The 20,615-nt window shown below is 45.1% G+C and overlaps 1 protein-coding gene across 1 annotated transcript in view; it reads right to left on the reverse strand.

The window, feature by feature from the left end:
• Window positions 1-9,776, reverse strand: part of RAB3B (RAB3B, member RAS oncogene family) — a 52,637-nt gene extending 42,861 nt beyond the window's left edge. Inside the window, exons 1-2 of the mRNA XM_074152762.1 lie at window positions 9,756-9,776; window positions 3,922-4,149 (exon numbers count right to left, since the gene is read on the reverse strand). Of these exons, the coding sequence (XP_074008863.1) occupies window positions 3,922-4,149; window positions 9,756-9,776 (249 nt within the window). The remainder of the gene's footprint in view (window positions 1-3,921; window positions 4,150-9,755) is intronic.
• Window positions 9,777-20,615: the final 10,839 nt, after the last annotated feature.

Genomic DNA, 20,615 nt, shown 5'->3' on the forward strand with positions numbered 1-20,615 from the left:
CTGCCGTTATCACTACTTAGCACCATTATTTCTTAGCACCAAGAGACACACACAACGCACAGAAGGAGGGGAAAAGAAAAAAAAAAAAAAAAAAAAAAAAGAAATCTCACATTGCTCTCACCTAAAACCAAAATCACTTTTATTCATTAACCCTGCTTCCATCTGGATCTGGACAAAGTGGCCTTCTCTAGCTGCTAGGCAACCTGAACGCTGCATTGAGTATTAACTGTATGCATTTGCTAAGAATACAATAATGTTACCTTTGAGATTTATTTATAATAAAAAGCATACCTGGCTGAAAATATAACAGCTTTCCATCAGTAATTAGCAACTCTAGGAATACAAAACTGTTGGTCAAGAAAGAAATAATCCACACATACACCCCACATGCAGAGAGATATTATGAATCAGCTCCTTACAAATATATTGTAAGGGAGACGCTTTACATGAAAGTGTTATTAGAGATGACAGTGGCATTAAAAAAAAATCTAATCCAAGACTTACATTTATGTAGATATTAGAATGTCTACATAATATATTAATATATTTGCATAAGTAATATTTTAAATTAGAAATGTTTAAGTTACCAAACCTCATCCAATTACAAAATGAGCTTTCTCAGTAAAGGTCATGTATTCAATTTATGTAAGACCACTATTCCTAAACAAGACAGAAAAGACTTGAAATTAAAACACAGTCAACTGATCTTGGAGTTCTTTAACAAAGAAAAAAAGACCACAAAACATTATTTCACATAACCCTTCTCTGGACCATTTTACTGTTTTCTTCTCTAGCAGCAGAGCCATCGGTCTACCTTAAAAACATTGTAAATATCTTTCTCTTGAACTCAAAAGAAAGAGAGACTCCTTTCAGGTCTTTTCAAAGCAGATCATTTCCCAGACCACCAGGTCACTAGCACAACTGATAGGAATCTTATTAAAATATCAGTTCGGGTGATTGACATGTCAACAAAGCAGGAGGCCCCCCAGCGACATCAAAATTGAACAGAGCAGCACTCTTCTTTGATCATTACACCTGACAGCTTGTCAAATCCCGAGTCACAAAATACGGACCTCCTCAAACTCAGCACAAACACAAAAGCTAGATCTCTACCTTAAAAACGCTCATCAATTTCTGCTGGAGAGCTGAACCCCGAGACAGGCCTGAAAGACATTTACCGACACAGCGACAGGCTGTTACCCTTTACATACAGCTGCGTGGCACTTGAAGCAGTGTGAATTTTTTCTTAGCTTTAAGAAAACCCAAGGAGCTCTTCGTAGCTGGAGCCCTACACCCAAGTACTCTGCTCTTCTGTTCAACATGGGCAAAAGTCAATGCAGAAAGTCCCAACGATCACCCATCTCCCTGGATCGCAGCACAGCTGTAGTAACTTGAGATTTGTAGGACACAAAACAAGGTTATTTGTGCACAACCCTCGAGTCTGCCACAGCTGCACCCACTCAAGAGCTCCACAAGCACCCATGAACTGAAAGAAACCTGGCTCCGCAGAGGAGAGAACATTAGAGGTTCCCACAAGTGCTCCTCTCTGGATTTTATAAAGACATTTGAAGTGGTTAATTTAAACACTTGTACCTTCTCCTTCTACGCTTTCATTTTACGTTGGACCTGGTTCAGGTAAGACTTAACATTAAGCTTAGAGGGAGCATAATTTTTAAAAAAAAAAAAAAAGTCAACAGAACTGGAAAGTTGTAAGTAAAAGCAAAGTGTTCAATGGAGCTGCAGGGTCCCACACTCACAGAAACTCAATAGCAGCTGTAAATCTTATAAAAAAAGTAATTGGAAGACAGGTTGGTAAGAAAACTCTTCCTTCCCACACATAAGAATGCATGGTTTTGGTATGCTAATAGCCCCCACTTCTATTACACGTACCCAGAAGAATACATTGAAATTACAAGTTTAGTCTCAGGACAGGCAGGAGGTAAACAAGTTCAAATACTGTGGTTTTTATAGAGGTACACACTCATTGTTTTTGTTAAAGTCCTTAAATCATGACTCACATCAGGGATCCGTGCAAGGAACACAGAGAGAAGAAAAGAACACAAGTCACTCTGGGAACTGTCAAACGCTTACATGAACCTTTTATTGAAAATAAATTTTAAATCAACAATGCCGTTGGTAACTCCAATATTATAGGTCCTATAGATAGCACCCTCTGGGGAATCCACCTGACATCTCTTCTCATAAGAAGGTTAAGGTTATTAAAGCCTTTTTCCCCCCCAAAGCCTTCAAACGGATTTAATTAATATTATTGCTTAATAATTTTAATCTCAGTATCTTTGAAAAAAAAAAAACAACAAAGATTTCATGTTACTTTCTGTCTTGCTTTTACACAACTTATTAGAGAATTTCACGTTCAGAGATTAAGAAAGACAAACTGGATAGTTGCTTACGGGGCCTGAAGTACAAACATTCTTATTACCTAAACCCTAAATTAAATCAAACAGTCTCATGCCAGGTTATCTACATTAGTTTCAATGCCAGAATTTTGCAACTTAAAAAGGATCTTTTATTAAATAATTTGTACCTTGTTCCCAGCAACACAGAAATAAAATGACTCATATTGTTCCAGTAAAAACAAACCAAAACAAAAAAAAAACCAACCCCAAAAGTTCCTCATTTTAGATTCTCACTAATTTATTATGACTATTCAAGGTAGTCACAATAAATAAAACCCCAATATGATTACTATAATAATACATTTAAATGCCATAATTAACTATTAATTATAAATAAAATGTATAGAGAACAATTAGAAGAATATGCTATTAGCTGGGACAGGGTTTGGGTAGAAATGCTATACAATTGCAACTCATCTTCAAGTCTGAACTTTAAGCTTAACTAAGTAGGCAGCTACTTCAAGTTAGTAAGTTAACTCCCTTAAAATTGCTTAAGTGAATATTAGCCTCATATCTTCTATTTGAGATCTTTTCTTTTTATGCAAAACAGAAGAGAAGAATCTTGCTAACTGGAATTCCAGCTGGAGCCCCGTGGTACTTCAAAACACAGCAATCTGAGCCTAGGTTTTTTTTAAACACACTGAGTAATTCAGTGGGACGCGGAGGGTTTAAGCACCATCAGGATAAATGGCATTTGCACTGAAGGGTTTAAGTCATTTGCTAGCAAGTTGAATAAAAGAAAACAGTTGGTTTCCATAAAAAGGTACATCATGAGCTACTGAGAATTGCTTGGCCTTGGTCTGCCACTCTGCAGCTCAGGAACTTTTTCTTTTTTTTTTTTTTTTTTTTTTTTAAACTAGGTTAGGATCCTGTAATTCAAAAAGGCTGAAAATGTCCCATGACTGGGTGTTTGAGCAGAAGGAGCCTCCAGCTTACCTGCACCACTTCTCCTCCCATTTGATTTACCAAGAAGTTGTGTCGGCAGAGATGGTTTGAAGCACACCTCTGTCTTCGCCCCCCGAGGAATCCTGGATGGATGAAGTGAGCTGGCTCAGTGCTGCTGAGCAGGTACATGAGTTGCAGGAAGATACGAGCATCTATTTTGGAGGACATAAGCTCATAGTAGAAGCTACGTGCAGAGTTCACTCATTGAGAACCCACTGCATTTCTTCACCTACTAGTAACACTCGCTCGCTTTTTGAGTGAGCAAAGGGCTCTGGACCTGCTTTGGGTTTGCTGTAGTTTAATAGTTCACGGACTCCTGAAAACATAAGAACAGCTGCTCAAGACCATATCAGGAGTCCCACCAGTTGAGCGAGACAGCAATACAAAGAAAACTTACTCAGCTATACTGCAGGGAGACAAATGATACAGCCACGCAAAACTTAACGAACAATCAAAATCTATATTAATCCAAAAAAATCTACTTCCAAACAAGCTATTTTTTGCCATGGTATCCTTGCTGGGATTAATATAAAGCATTTTTGAAAACGCTGGCACTTACCCAAATCTGCAGTTTCACCCGCTTGTCATTCCTATAAACTGTTTTCACTTTGAAGTCAATTCCTACTGTGCTAACGAAGGCTGGTGTGAAAGTGTCATCGGCGTATCTGAAGAGGAAGGATGTTTTACCCACGCTGCTGTTGCCAATGATCAGGAGTTTGAACATGTAATCAAAATTTTGATCTGAAGTATCTTTCTGCCTGTATCTGGCATCTGTTACTGAAGCCATCTAAGAAAAGGACAAACATTGAAAAAGAACAGATTTAAGAGCAGTTCAGCATTTGTTTTCCTTAACTGCATACCATATGTTTAGCTTATCTCTCTTCGTTCTAACATCATAACCGCTATACCTGCTGAATAAAGAGGAATACACCTTGAAATCTTATTTTAAACCCTCACTTGAAATTTCTATTATCCACTTGTAGTGGTAAGATTTCCAAACACAAGAAATACACCTGTTGCACTGCTTTGTGTTCGAAAGAATAACAGATGGCTATTGCAGATTGTTCAAATACTAGTGGGGAAACAGCATTCTTTACTCCAGTGGCAGGGTGCCACTTCTGTTGCTCCAATAAACTGGAGCGCCGCAACCAAGAACTGAAATCTTTGTCAGTGCATCCAGCTATGCAATTCATCAAGCAGCCTCCAAGGTAAACCTAAATAATTCCTTTTATGACTTCGATGGAAAAAAAAAAAAATAATAATCTGCATTTCTAGCACAGGCACCACCACCATTTTATCCTTAGAAAAGATCTGTCCTCAACGTTTACAAGGGGAAAAAAAAAAAGCAATGGGAGAAGATGAAACATCAGGAATTTCAACTGACAACTTTGAATCCGTCCAACACGCATCTACTCTCAAGACTGCAATTAAAATAAACGGCACCTGCATAAAACATGAGGGCTCAGTGGGGCTGCAGGCAGCGTTTGGAATGGATAAATTATCCCTTTTTATTATGGGGACGTGAGAGTTGGGGATGCTAGTGTGCAACGGGGATGGGGAAAGATGGAGCCTCAGAGATGCCTCCTTCTCTTGAGACCCTGAACTGGATTCAGAAACCAAAAAAACAACTGCGACACCTGAAATACCAAGATGGGTCGACCTCACTGAGCAGCTCCGGCTGCTTTAACATACACAGCTCAGACACTCCACAGGAGAAGGCAAGGCCCTGAGTTTTCATCTCTGTTTGTACAGAGCAGAAGACAACTACGCAGACCAAATCACTACAGAGAGGAATGAAAGGAAACTTCACCTTTTAACAGATGTACCACATTTTTAATCTCTAATGCTGTTTCAAAATCCAAGTGAAGGTCTCAGCTCCTTACAACTAGTCACTGGGTTGTGCATACAGGAGCAATGACAGCACGGGTCTAATTAGCAGCTACTTGTCCAAACTAGGGTATGTGCTACCTGTGTGTAGAGTCAGAAAGCACCGAGTGGAGGCCAATGTCTCCTCTTCCCCTGGCATCCAAAGAAATAAGTTAATTTTGCCCTCAACTTGGATTCATGGACACCTTTGGGAACACAGTTCCCACCAACGTCTACTCTCACCACGTGCCCAAATACCTCCCTTCTTAGCAAGTCTCACCTGCACGCAGGATTTCACTCACCGAAAAAAACAAAATGAAACAAACAGTTCAAAACACACCGCAGTTAAACAGCTATAAACCAAAATCCTGTCCAAAGGCAATTTAAATTGGGATGACAGTTTAACTTAAATTCCCAACAGAAGGGAAGCAAACCAAAACCAACTCAGTTTAAACTTCAGTAAAATATGCATAACTTTATCTCTGATTAAACACATGCAACTTTCTCACATGGAAAAGGGCTGGTGCAGCAGACATTTCGTTCGCAGATTGCATTAACAAGGACAGTTTCTGAAGAACTTTATCAGTAGCTCAATAGTCAACAGCTGCACTGAATGCTGTTAAATCTTCCCACAAGTGATTTTCTGTAGGATACAACACAATTCTGATACACGCTCTTCTGAACTTCAGCTGCTCTTCAGTAAGACGTCAGTCCTGTGCAAGCACTCCGGAAAACCCAAGTACAAATTTTCTTCTCGCCAGTTATCAGAAGAGGGCTCTTCTATTTATCCCTTGTGGTTTGTAACAGGAATTTCTAAAATGAAGAATTCAACACCCAGCTGACTTCCATGCACACACTCAGGCCAACGCACTCACTGTCTCGGTTCAAATGCTAGAAATCTCAGCTGCAAAAATTACGAATTCAGATGATTAGTTGATTTGTACCAACACCAAGCTGGAAGACAGTAAGAAGTTATCTATTTGAGTAATTTATCTTCCTCATACACATACGTAGCTTCCACAAATGCCATTGAGAACACATGTGCACTTGCTAAAGAACAAAAAAAATTTTTTTAAATCTCTACTTCTCCATTCCACTCACACAGAGGCTTGAAAAAGTGAGATGCCCTCATCACTTGAAACCTGATCATTTAAAGATTCAGAGGCAGACCTTTAACAAAGAAGCATTCCACTAATCATACAGGAATCAATATCTGCTTTCTACCCCTGTCTTCGCAGAATCCATCTACGCACTCCAAGCTGATCTTTTAAATGAAACACTGCTGCTTCTATTAACCCCCCACTAGATTGCTATAATCAAAAGTGTACCTGGCTACAAACGCCACTTTCAGATCTCAGTTAAAAAAGCAATTACAGAACGCGGCCAGCGAGAGCAGCTTTGTTAGAGGCACAATGCAGAAAATAAGATCCAATGACACTGGCAGAGAACGCGGGGCTGTTGTCATAGAAGCACAAGACACGCTGGCCGACGCGTCCCACCGCGCTGCGCCGGAGATGCTGCAGGCTGTCGTTAGAGGCAGCATCAGAGCGCAAAAATTTCAAAGAAAATTCCATCCCCTTGCTTAAATCTGACTTCTCCCTTTTCCCCTCCTCCGGTCAATAGAGTGAAACTGAAAGGACTTTAGTACTAATTGCTGATTACTCCTCTGATTGCAAGTCATTACTGAAGCTGTACTCCACCAGCATTCGGGCTGAAAGCGTTCAGAGGGCTGCCCCTGAGTTTGTGCTTGAATCCTGAAGCCTGGAACCAGCAGACCTTCCTCCCAATTCTCCTCCCCTCCCTTCCCCTTCCCCACTTGCTGTCCCACCGCTGCTCCGAGCGCCCCCCGGTTATGCTATCCCGAGGACGGTGTGGACAGCTGGCTCACAGAACTGAGAGATCCCAGTTAAAAATAAATCCTCCTACAACTTCTCCTGTTTTTGAAGTTGGTTCAGTCCCTGATCCAGCACAGCTGAGGGAGCCAGGCGGAGGGGACCGAGCGGTGGGAAGCGATGGCAGTTGCTATGCTACTGAGAGAAAGGTCCACCAAATCCCAGGCCCTCGGCACCTGGGGGAGGTTCAGCATCAGCGGTGGAAGGAGAAGGCGATAACACGCTGATGTCGGGCAGCTCCCGTCCAACTCGTCCGAATTTTGTTCCCTCCTTGGCGAAAGGGCGTTTATTTGGCAGCGTAACCCCCTGCTCTCTGGGTACACAGCCACAGAAGGGCTTTGCTTCAGACGGCTCCATGTACAGCAGCAGCATCTCTGCTGCTTTACAGGCACGTCCAGACTAACCGGGGTTTTATCACCGAAAACCAAAGTCAAACACGACTGGCACGCAGCGTGCAAAAGAAAGGCTGGTGACTGTTTCCATTTTGACTGCCTTGGAATAGTCCTCAAGAAAACACCTATAAGAGGAAAGATTTAGCTACATTACAGAAAACCCATTACACAGGAGAAGAAAAAGCTGTCCTTGAGAACACTTCAGTATGAGACCTTGCATCTTCTAGCTCTTTGCCTGGGTATCCCACTTCTTTGTAGCTAAGAGCATACTAATATTGACAACCTGCTTTCCCCATATGCTTTAGCGATGGGAACAAGGTCTCAAACACATCCACTTCCAGCTAGCTTTGCAAGAGTAGGCAGTTATGTAGCTACGAGATACTTTATTATTTCCCTATTGAGGAAAAAGCCTGCAGTGCGAGCTCGTCTTTTATTAGATAGAAAAACCACATAGGTGGAGGAGGATGCTACAAAAGCTCTAAAGCAATAAAATCTTAATCAGAGTTTATTGGCCACCACAGAATATGCTCCTCAGTCAAGGTGTCTCTCTGCCTTTATTTTCTATTTTGGCCTAATGAAGTTTAAAAAAAAAATGAAGCCTATCACCATAAGACACCTCCATGGGAAACCAGTCTTCACTGCTTTCAGTACTCCCCGAAATGTGTCATATAGATGGCTCCACACAGCTATGCCCTTTAATTTGTGACCAACGTCATGGTGAAGAATCAAACCGTTCTGTAGTGCAACACAAACCATCAAAGTGTTACTGCTCTTACAAATCACTAAAAGTGGTCACTGCTGCCCCAGTTCTGCGGTATTTACTGCCTGCAGCCAATTTCAGTGAAAAGCAGTCCATGAACTGTCTAAAGCTGATGGTGTTGGCTAGAAATCAACGGGTATATCTTGCCATCCATTTGCTTCCAGAAAAAAAAAAAACCAACAAACAAAAAACTGATGTTGAATTCAAGCGTTTCCAGCCTTTTTAATTTTGGCTACAATCTACATATGTTTTGTGTTATACGGGACCAGTGGTAATTTAAACGTGACCTTTTAACTGTTTCATCACCATCCGCTAGCACACACACATTTCTTTCATTAGGCAGATGAGCAGATGGGGGTGAAACCGCCCCTCTATATTTCTAAGAGTCAAAGATCTTACGACAGGATGCTACTTCATGCTACTGTGTCCAGCCTCGTTTTGTTTGTGTTCGGCAACTGAGCCTCTGCTGTTTCTCCTGACATAGTATTTCACCGCCTTACAGAGCCACCAGTGATAAACCACTCTTTTATTTCAGAGTCCAAACTTTTTCTTACTTCCATTTCATTGCTCCTGAGATCCAGTGCTCAAGATCAACCAACAGAGAAAAACCGAGAAAGAAGTTAACTATCCATCTAGAAGGAGTAAGTGGTCACAGCAGGCAACAAGAGAAAGGGCAGAGTCACAAACACAGCTGTACCTGTCAGACTCCTGGCTATCCATAGGCTCTGAGGAGTGTGGAAGGAAGAAGAGAGGTTACTAGATACACCCATTTAGTAAAAGCAGAAATAACTAGGCTAAATGAAGGTAGAAGTTAAAAAAAAAAAAAAAAAACAAACACGTACATTGTGCTAAAGTCAAATAGATCACACATCTGCCAAGGCTCTTATAGATACATAGGACAGGAGCGTTGTAGACAGCTCTGAAGATGCTAAAAGACTGTGGAAACTATTCTGTAAGTTATGTGCTAGGGAAGAAACAAAAAAGTATCTAAACCAAAGAGATTTCTTTATCTCTAGTATTTTCAGCTTAGCAGTAATCTGTGAGAGACATGACTGACATGCAGCGTTAACTTCTTGTCAAGAGAGTTAATACCTTGTGGGGTTCCCCCTCCCCCCCAAAGTCTTAAAAAAGTGCACCTATGTTAAAAATACTCTAGTCACAAATTACACATCTATGTCAATTCTCTATTATAAAAACTCACTCCTTTAAGCGCTCTGTCATCTGAAAAAAAGAATATTTTTCTTTTTCAGAAATTAAATTAAATCCTGAATCAGATTTCTCTCAAGTAATTGATTTAATTTTATTTTTTTTTACAGCCAGTGTATGCTGTCCTAAGAATAAAGCTTATAAAGGCATTAAGGTCGTGACCTTAAGGAGTCTTATACAAACGCTAGTACTACAAGAGAGATCTATCAGAAGCAGAAAACACAGTATGAGCAATTAACATAACTGCTAATAAATATTGCAAGCAAGCGATAGTTACCAATTTAGATCTATAATCCATGAGACAGATGGAGGCTTTGCTGTGAGTATATGAATCAAGAGAGCGGTCACACTGTTGAACCTGCGATGTAGAAGCAAAAGGATTACAATGTTTACGGTAAAGATGGATAATGAGAATATTATGTAAGAGACTAATGGGTAGGCAGGTTAGGCTGTGAACACACGCTGCGTAAAGGTCTGAGCTTCCCTCACGGAAGGTAAAGGGGAAAGCCCTGAGGTGCACGAAAAGAACAGAAATAGCACTTGAGCTAGTGACAGATTAAGATAACAGCAGATATTCGGAGCCATCAGTTTCAAATTTATCAAAGGGACAGTATCTAGATTAATCTAAAATAAAAGTTCCAGATAAATCCTGCAAGTGGGTGCAAAACCTCAGACAGGGATCGTTACGCCGCTCCTGCAGAAAGGCAGCAAAGTAAATGGAACCAAGGAGGAGCTGAAAATCACCTGTATACATTGGTGTTTCGCACAAAGCCTGGGTCAAAGTCTACTGAGCTGCAAAGGCCAACTGCAATAGGACATGGAAATGTCTGCAATCCCCCTTACAGCACATCTATACCAAAATAACTGCCTTAAAGTAATAGTTATTCCAGATTTAGAGCAGAAAAACATAAGAATTTAGTCCTCTTTTTCATGGCTAATATAATTTAAAGACCAACTTTGTCTCTGGTGCGTTTCCTCTCCAGCAAACAAGGGTAAGCCACCGTTTTTCATCTTGACTTGCATTATCTTGCCTTGTGGAGACTGCCAAAACACACGGACAAGCTCAGACCTTATGCAAATAACAAGCTGCAGCCACCTATTTCAGCTCAGAATTTGGATCAAACAAGGACAAATCCTTTCTCACGATCCACACAATTGACAATCACCCCACTTGGCAACAAGACAGGGCCTTGCTCTTGCCCAAAGTACTGCACACTTCTCAGTATTGGTTACGTTTCCTCCTGTTGTCACACCCCTGCCCTCTGTGTCAGCCTCCGGCTTTCACTTTGGTACTGTCCAGAACTTGATTTTGAGGTGTCATCCAAATAACTTAAATCGATAGATCTAGAACAAAAATAATTCAATGGCGTGAACAGAAAGAAAATTCAGTCTACGGTTATTACCTTAAAAATGTGAGCCCTTCATCTTGGCAGCAAAACGTAAAATTGATTTATTGAGTCCAGAAGTCTGGGCAAGAAGATGATTGTAGTGGATTTGGATTTGCTACAAACGAGTTCAATATATGCATGACTACTGAAGGATAAAAGCCTCTAAACAATGTAGGTGGTTATTTATTATTATTATTATTATTACCCATTCAGATTTGGGAACACCGGCTTTAAGAAGTCTTCTAAGAATTTGCTGGGTGTGGAGGAAAAGTCAAGAACATGCGGATCTCACCCCTTTCCCCATCAGCTAACTCCACAACTACATTTTTTTAGGCAAAAGGCTGGGACTGTTGTTAGAAAGATTTCCCCGAGCCAAATGTCTCTCCGTGTCTGGAGCCATGCCTCTCCCATTTCCTGCATAATGTTCAACATCCGTAAAGTCCATTTTAGAGCCACTACAAAACTCTGAGGAAGGATGAATTAGTCACTCTAATTTTACAACGGCAAAAAACGTAAAGAAATAAAAGTTCCCACATTTTTTGCTCTCTTCTGTGAATGTTTTCATTGTGGCTCTTTTATCGTCACACATGTCCATGCCTGTTGGCAAACACGCTACTCCAGAAGATACAGAGGAAAAATGTTTAACGGTACAAATATCTCCCCTTCTAAAGGGGAGCCACTAACCGAGCCCAGCTCAGCTCTCTCCCAAAGGATGCATGAAACAAGATTTACATCCTCTTTATGCCCTGAAGGGTGGATGCAGAGATTTCCAAAATTCCCCAAGTATTCCACTGAGCTTGGGAACCCCGGAAGCCAGCCAATTTCTGGACCTACAAACTGCCAGCCGAGGCTGACCCTGAATCCAGCCCTGTCTCCAGAGGACAGTGTGGGCTGAAGAGGCTGATCACCATCACAAACCTCACCATCGTTAAAGTCTTTGCTTCCTCTTACAAACATGGCAACGATGGCCAAGATAAGTTCACCTTCTCCTTGGCTCTCCAGCCTTGCAGTTCTGCCTGGGTTTCTCCGAGAATGAACGGGCAGTAGTGAAATAGTCCTGAGTATCTCACTGCTGAATACACTGAAATGGCAGTGGCACAAAAGCACTCGGAGCAACGCACAAGACAGCTGTAACTCCCTGCTGATCCTTCCCTGGCTGGAAGGCAGGGCACAGCCACATTCTGCACTGGGGTATGGCCCTCCATAGAGGAAGGCACGACCTTGTCCTCCCACAGTGATGGAAGACAAGGCAAGCTCAGGTATATGATGGAACTCGTACTATCTGGACCTGGAGTCAGGCCACACACAGATTTGGGTACAGACCCCTCCACCACCGCACAACAGACAAGAGTTACACATCTTTCTGCACCACCAGGTCTAAAACCTTTCATTCCTAGGTAAAAGCAAGCTGCTGTCCTGAGCGAATCAGGTGACCGGAGACTGGTATTGTCTTGTAAACCTGTAAACCAGAACCACACGGAGACAGGGCCCGCTCAGGACGCCTCTGCAGTGCAGGAGAAGTTTCATTCACTGCCTTTTGTCCCCCTCCTCCGAGCAGAAAATCTGTGATGAACAAGCTATTTCGTTTCTCCATGCTATGATGTTCCCCACGCTGTGAAATAAGCCACCTGCTAACCGGGACTGGACCAAGCGCCCTCACGATTCCCATGTTTTAATTAGCTAATACTTCCAAACATAAGTCTTATTGCTGACGTCAAAGATCAAATACTACCGCGCTGCAGTAAGCTGAGCACACATTTACAAGAGCTCGCTAAACACTGCAGAACTTTCAGCAGAAGATACATTTTTACAGCATGAAATTGCCAGTTCAGGACATTTCCCAAGGTCAGCCATTGAGAAGAACCCCAGAAAGAACTACTTTCTCAGGTCCACCTAGTAACAGAGAACAGGCAGGGACTTTCTGGAGAGGGTGAAGTGGATGGATGTGGGTGCCCTTCCCTGGTGCTACCACCAGCCAGCCACCCAGGTGTAGCAAGAACTACTGCTATTAAAACCTAAAGCCAGCAAGTCTTCTCAATTTGTTACCTGCAAACGTATGGGAGCTGCAAAGAGGGCAGCACAGTTCGGTCAAAACTGCAAAGGAAGTTTGATTTAAAGATTGGTTTATTCGGCTTTCTTGTGACTGAAACGACAATTGTCCTGATAAAACAGTCCTGAAGGCAGTGATAACACCAAGGTGTCGATAAATGCATATACAACCACTTCCAGGGTAGCAAGCACGAGTAACAAGAAATAAAAGCTTTTTAGTTATACACTTACATACGGCAGCATATGGATTCGATCTTGTACCCACTATAATCCAGTACCAGTGCTCCCACGATCTGGGTACAGATTCAAATACACAGATCAAGGCTATGGTTCCACTGGCATTTTTACCTTGGGTGGAAAAACACTTAAAAGAGGAGGTTTCTTTGAACCCAGAGTTAATCCAGTCTACTACGAAGCCCCACAAACTGTTAACCAGGCACAACTGAGAGTGCAGCAGCAGGTCAGGAGCGAGTGATGAGAAACAAAGGAGAGGTTGAAACCAGGTTTGCCACCAAGGAAGCGCACAGAAACATGAATTAAACTTCTGTGGTCACGGTCTCGCATTGTCTCGGGCCAAGGGAAAATCCAGGTTAAAATGGAACACCCCCCTTTATTATTCCTTTTTTTGTCAGGTTAGTCTTAATTTAGGTCAGATCAACCTGATGCACTGCACAAACACACGGCTGCTCCTGCCGTAAGAAGGCAAGGACAGCGTGGAGACCGAAGCTTGGGAGGCAAAAAAGGTGGAAACGTTTGTGCCGGTGACACCGCCTGCGATCCCACAGCACGATGCTCCCCTGCGCATCGGACGACGCTGCCGTGCTGCTGGCGTGCACAGAGAAAACATCAGGGGGAGAGGGGGGGGAAGAAATGCATAGTCTCAGAACAGATGGCAAAAAAAGACCACATGTATTTTGTACAGCATGAACCGGAAAGTTTAGACTTTTTATGAATTAAACGAGAAGGATCGATCTGTTCCACGTCCTGAGACAGGCTCACCGCTGCTGTACGTGGATGTACACGCTGTTATTCCACCTGTATGGCGAGACAGCAAACCTGGGGGTGGGTGTTGCGCAGCCAGCGGGCCGGCGGCAGCGGGTCCCAACCCTCCCGACAGCATCAACAACAAAAAAACCACACACACACACCCCCACACCCACACACACCCCCACACCCACACCCACACACCGATTTCCCGGCAGTTTGTCTGACTGCCCGTACAGTTTTTTGTTTGGAAGCGCTGCGTCTCCCCAGCAGAAAACAACCGCCCAGGGTGACAGGAACTGACAAAGGTTACACACCAGCTGGAAAACAGCCGGGAAGGCCACGGTCTCCAGCCTCCTTCCCCCCTCCCCCAGGATATTGCATAGATAAAGCAGTATTATATCACCTCTTATTGCCGATAAATATTTATTTTAGAGATTTAACCGCTGTCACCTCCTCCACGTCGCTCCTGAAGGGTCTGCCTCTCACACCGCACCTCAGGGGCACGGAGCCCCCGTCCCGGCCCCGCAGCCGACGCCCGCCCCCCCCCCGGGGCACCTCCTGCCACCCGCCCTGGCCCCGCCGCCCCGCTCCGCCACCGTCCCGCCGCCGAGCCCGGGGACAGCCCCGATGCTGGGCACGGAGGGGGGCGGCAGGAGTTTTCTGGGGGACGGTGAGGTGAGGCGAGGCCGCCGCGCAACGGGGGCCTGAGGGGAGCTGGGGGGGGGCGGGCGACGCCCCGGCGGCCGCTCGTCCCCCCCTCACGGCTACTTTTGGCGGGGCAGGCTGCGCCCCGACGGCGCGCACCGCGGCAGGAGGGACCCCCCCCGCACCCTTCCTCTTCCTCCTCCGGGGGGCCGCGGCTCTTACCTGAGGCGGAGGAGCGGCAGCGCCGAGCCAAGCCGTGTGCCGGTCCCGCGGCCGCTGCTCGCCTGGCGGGAGCCGCCCCCCCGCCGGTACCTGGGGCGGCCCCGGAGGCGGAGCCGCGGCGGGGCGGGGGGCGGTGGCCGGTTGGGAACGGCGGGGCTGGGCCGCCGGAGCCCCGGCAGGGCCTGGGGGGCGTCCAGCCGTCCGCGGAGCCGCTCCACAGGGAGCGGGAGCCAGCCGGCAGGGGAAGGAAGGCCCGACGGGGACCCCGTCCAGGTGCTCCCTCTCCCGGTGCTCCGTTCCCCGGGGATGTGAATCCCCTCAGGCGTTCCTGGAGCCCCGGCGGCAGGTAACGCTGTCCCAGGTGAGACCCTAATTTACCATTCTTGTTGCACTCTACACGGTCTGGAATTCACTTCAGTAGAACTGTTAACTCTGAAGCCTAGTGATGGAGGTGGTGGCATCAGGAACACGTCTCTACTGGTGAGAAGACACAAAAAATATGAGGCGGTGGCTCTGATCTCTCTAAGTTGCTTGTCTGAAGAAGGTCTGATGAAGAGGTCGCAGCAGACCCTCTTGGCTTTAAAATCCTTCAAACAGATCCCAAGTTCAAGATCAGAGACCTAATTGTGGCCTAGTCCTTGCTAGAAAACCCAGACTGCTTCCAGAGATGATCCCCTAGAAAAAGTGAACAAAATCATGGGTGTTTAAAACATCCCTCTAATGTAACTAATGAGGTCGCTTCCCAAACAGCCAGCAAAAGATGGCAGCGTGTTTTCCCACTGCCGGGGTTTAAGCAAAAAGAACCTGAGTCCAAAGACAAAGTTCTTGATTGGCCCTGGGAGAGAGTGGCTTCTTGCAAGGGGAGGCCAGCGCAGGAGCCAACTAAAGATGCTGGAGTTGCGGGATTCCTGTCTTCTCTCATTGACTAGCTGAGCAGCCTCCAGGGACCACCTCTGAACTCGGGGTTCTAAAATTGAGGGGTGCAGGTGCCTTCGCACCCGACCCGTGTCCTTCAGACCACCATCCCCTTCCCGCCCAGTCTCATCATGGTGTGCTGCTGTGTTTGATGTGTAGCACTTCGACTCACCTTGGCCACTACCCAGACAGGACAGAGATCGCTTTGGCTACTTGTGAAAGCTTTTGGCACATCTGGTGATCTTCAGTAACCGTCTTTGGACTGGCTTGTAGGTTAACCGGCCCTTGGACAAGCTTGAGCTTTCTAACAGTTCAGCTACTTTAAAGAAGTCTGTAAATTGCTTTTATTGCAATGTTTTCCCCAGGGTAGTTGTCTAGTTAAGAGTACCGTGAGAATGTAGAAATCCAAAGAGTGTGGCAGTCCTATAGAACTAGTGTATAGCCCAGGTCTGAATTTTAGGAGCAACCGCAGGAGAGTTGCAGGGAAGCTTTGAGGAACACCTCACTGCAGATCAGAGCTGCCCTACAGCTTCTCCATTTCATCCAAGTCAGGGCTATCTGCCAGGTGGCCCAGAGGATGATTCTACTCAGCATCGGAGTGATTTTCTTCATCTAGAATCTAGAATGGCAATGTTCATTTGCCATCAAGACCCCAACTAAAATTATTGTTATTTAAGCCAGGCCTTGATTTAAGCCTTAAGCAAGGTATCAGCTTTGTGTAGGCAACTTGAAATAATTGATAGTGTAACAAAATGATAGACTCATTGCAATAGCTATTTCAAAGACAGCCTAACGGGCTTGACACCTACAAAAAGCTTCTTAGCTCCTTGCAATCCTCTGCTTGCTCTGGGAAATGTGACCTCTGCCTTTTTTCAAAACCAAACCTGACATCCACTCTACCCGACAGGGTGTCTGCAGCGATGGTGACAATGCTTTTCCCTCTGCCTGCCGACTGATGCTCAATCTAGAAAAGCACTGCAAGCCAACAGCCCTATAGAGCACCGACAGGGAAGGTAAGTGGTCACGGGCAGATGCCTACACCTTTGATGCAAAGGGCACGTTATGACTGAGGCTCACTTGGGCATCTGCTCAAGTGAGTGCCTGATTTAACATCCCCTGACAAGCCCAGGGCCACTGTTCAGCCTAACTTCCAAAGGCATTTGCAGATTTTATGCCATCCCTGAAATGCCAGTGTTTATATCCAGCTGTACTGGAGCCTCATAAAAGCCCTTTCTTAGTCAGGGCTAACAGAGAGAAGAAGGGATGCACCCAGGTAATTGGGAGACAGGGGAATTTGTAGTGATTCTTTCTGTCTATCATTTTGTTTAGCCACTTTTCTATAATTTATGGAGTGAACGTTGTTTGCTCTCCTGGTGCACTTCCCTTCCAGGATTGAACGTTGTACAGTCATGAGCTGCTTACACAACTTCCAGCAAGGGGAGAGGTCTGTATTATTTTAGATTTATAGATGGGCAAATGAGGGAACGGGAGAGAACTCCCACAAGCCCGGGGAGGTGGAAGGGAAGAACAGATGTTACGCTTTATCTTGGTTTCTGACATGTGGATCTCTCTGTCTCTCTTGCAGCAGTCGTGCAAGCACATTTATCAAGCACAACATGCGGACCCTGCTACTCTCCCAACATTTGTAATCCCAGTTACTGCATCCTCACACAGTGCAACTGACCTCAGAAAACAATTTTAATCTTTTCGGTTCTCTCTTTTCTAAAAGCAGTATTTTATTTATTGCTTTACTTAGTACTACAGAGAGAGCAGCAGCAAAGCATGTAAATCAAGGCTGATAGTCTATGTGCGGTGCTGTAAGTAGTAGTAATACTAATGGCCCTGGGACTAAAAAAAACCAACATTATCTAAGCTCATAATAAGCACAGGTCACACATAGACCAAATTGTATCCCAAGGAAGCACAGTTTGCACACAGAGTTGTCCAGGAAAGCTCGGTGAAAACGTGCCAACTGCAAGGAGAAAACAAAATCCTCCTTGTTTGAATAGGTAGCACTCACCCAGGCGCTTCTTCATTTCGGTGTGGAATAAACAGCATATATGCCCCATGCTGTGTCCCCAGGGTGTGTGCACATTTCAGCCTCTTTAACAGGGCTAGTGCACCAAAATCCTTACAGATCTGAGTTTGAAAACTGTTCATAATATTAGAAATAGCACAATAAATTGACGTTCAAATTTGACTGTGCTGCCAATGGAGCTTCTTTTATGCCCAAAGTGTTGTGTCCTGAAACACACTCAGAAAGCGGGGGGAACATCTGCAGTTCTTATCAATTAACATTACTGTGACATGTCTACCTACACCATACTGTGTGTATGCAAAATGGTCCAAAAATGAGTATATACCAACAAAGGATCTCTAACCAGCAACCGGTCACCTACAGCCTGAACCAGATTCAGTCCAGCCTGTCCTGCCCCTGCAGCTCCTGTGGGATCTTCCCTCCCTTGTGCTTGGCTTGGAATGGCAGCAATGGGATGGTGTCCTTTTGAGAGGGGAGAAACTCTAGGAAGTTGTCCACCCTTCATCTTCCACGTCATGTCAGGGACTGGAGAAGGAGAAATGTGTAGGTCGGAGGAAAGCAGAACATGGGAGCAGCTCAGAAGCGCTCGATTGTTTTTACAGCAGCCACCCTCTCAGTGATCCCATGCCCAGGACGTCCCCTGTGCTTGATGGGCCTCTCTGCCCCGTCCTGGGATGAGTGCCAGCTCGGGGTGGCGTGTAACAGCCTCTCTTGCTGTTCCGAGTCAGAACCTGGAACGCCGCAAGCACAGGTCAGCCAGTCCCTGCTTCCAGCACAGTTACGAGCAGAAAAGTTTGGGGTCTCCTATCTTTTTGGTCCCTAATCAAAGGAACCTGCCCTGTATTTAGCCATTGCAAAATTGCACCGTGACATTTGCCACAGCCTTGGGGGGGATCGCACAAGTCTTGGCCCTTGTCCCCACTGCCTGTGACAGGCCACAGGAGGTGGCTGGTGGCTGTCAGTGGAGATTCCTCCTCCTCGGGCCACGCTGACGTGGTGGCACCGGGCTGGCGCTGCAGGAGTGAATCACCACCTCTCCGAGGAGTGGTGCTCCCCGGACAATGGCAGGCCTGGGAACTGCACGCAGCCACTCCTTACGCTAGACAAACTTTGAAAGGAAAAGCAAACTGAGTTTATTTGTCTAAACTGCTTAACAAATCAGCACCCGTTTCTTGGAGGAAGAAAGGGGGAATGAGTTAATATGCCAAATAGTTTTGAGATAAAGTGACTTTAACCATTTTGACAGACCTTCACGATTGTTTCCTGGTTCACTCCAGGCAGAAAGATCCCCTCTCCAGTTAGCCCCCAAAACAACTTACACAGCTGTCTGGAAGTGGGATGCAACCTTTTAGATAAACGTCATCCTTGCGCTTTGCTTTCTTTGAGATGAGCATGAACGTGCAGTGAAATTCCCCTTTTCATCCCGCTCTCTGGATAGAGTTTTGCTGGGTGTAATTCCACCTTTACTGCTCTCTGAATCTTCATCCTCAGGTCTCAAGTTTTGATCCACGTATAGCCACAATCATCAAGGAATAGCCCTGGAGCGGTTCTCCTGGTTGGGCAAACCCAACCAGGCGTAGTTCTGGGTCAGCTGCAAATAAATACTGCAGCATAATGCAAATGCCTCTCCTCTTGCCAAAAGTTAAGAAGAGTTTCATCACCTCCAAGTTCATATGACCTTGGATTTATCTGGGTTTAATAATACCGCACTTCAGAGGTGTTCATTACACAAGCTGTTAAGTGCGGACAATGAATGAAGCTCATTAGCAGTTTGATACAGGCTAGGTATGATGGCAGCCAAGCAGCCATGGGGACAAAAGTGCATTTGAAGAAGATGACTCCTAAACCCAGCATGCCGAGATGACGGACAGGACACTCTGGCCGTCCTGGCGTTCCTGGTTGTTGCACGTTTGTCCCCCGCTGCCGAGCATGGCAAAGGAAAGGTTTCCCGTGTCTCTCGCTGACACTTCCTTAAAGCTTGCTCAGCCCCAGGTGCACAAAGCAACCTCTGCTCCCAGGCAGCCAGATGGCCAGCTGCAATCCGGTCACTCTTTAATTAACTTTGAGGTTTTTTTCCTCCGTGGGTTGTTTCTGGGAGAAAGGGAGCTGACAGCATGTTTGTTTACATGAGATTGATTTGGCCTGACAGTTCCCTGGGTCTATACTAAGCATTTTGAAGTGTCTTTGGGTTTTGTTATCACCGTAAAAGGAGTAGAAGCTGGGAATCCAAGGGGATTTCTGGGATGTATCTAAAGAAGTTATGTAAGGATGAGGGTTTATTGCAACTCATATGCAGATGGGCACGCACATGAAACAAAGCTGATGGGGGCAAACTAATCTGAGGCCTCGGTTACTGTGCGCTGTTGAGCTGCTACAGGGGATAATTAACTTTAAACGCAGCTACAACAAACACCACTGAGCTGTACGCAGCTCCTCTAAACCCTGTGGAGTTGCTTGTGTGTGTGGAGTCACACAACATACATAAAGCAGCTGTGGGATGGAAGGTTCAAGATGTATCCCTCCACACCACAGAAAATGCCGACCAGCAGGATCACCTGATCTGGATTAAAAAGCAGAAAGGTGTGAAGAATCTGCAGCGAAAATGTCCAGGTCTAAAACTAACAAGTAGAAAGAGAAAAAAATATTGAAGTAACAGATCAAAAGTAAGTTCGCTCTGCAATCCAGAGATGTGAATCAGCTTTTACACGTTAACTAGCTGTCCCCAGCAATGAGCTGTGGCAGCACGTACATCATATTCTACTGAGACAACAAGCAGGGCAGCAAGTGCCACCTCCATCCTGCTACAGAGGACAAAAGCATGGTCCTCTGAGGTCCAAAAGGAGAAGGGAGGGTGGGGAAGCTGTACCAGCTCACCGAGTCTGAACATAGAGAG

The sequence above is a fragment of the Numenius arquata genome, chromosome 8 (assembly GCF_964106895.1).
Source record: "Numenius arquata chromosome 8, bNumArq3.hap1.1, whole genome shotgun sequence".
In the NCBI taxonomy this organism is placed as follows: domain Eukaryota; kingdom Metazoa; phylum Chordata; class Aves; order Charadriiformes; family Scolopacidae; genus Numenius; species Numenius arquata.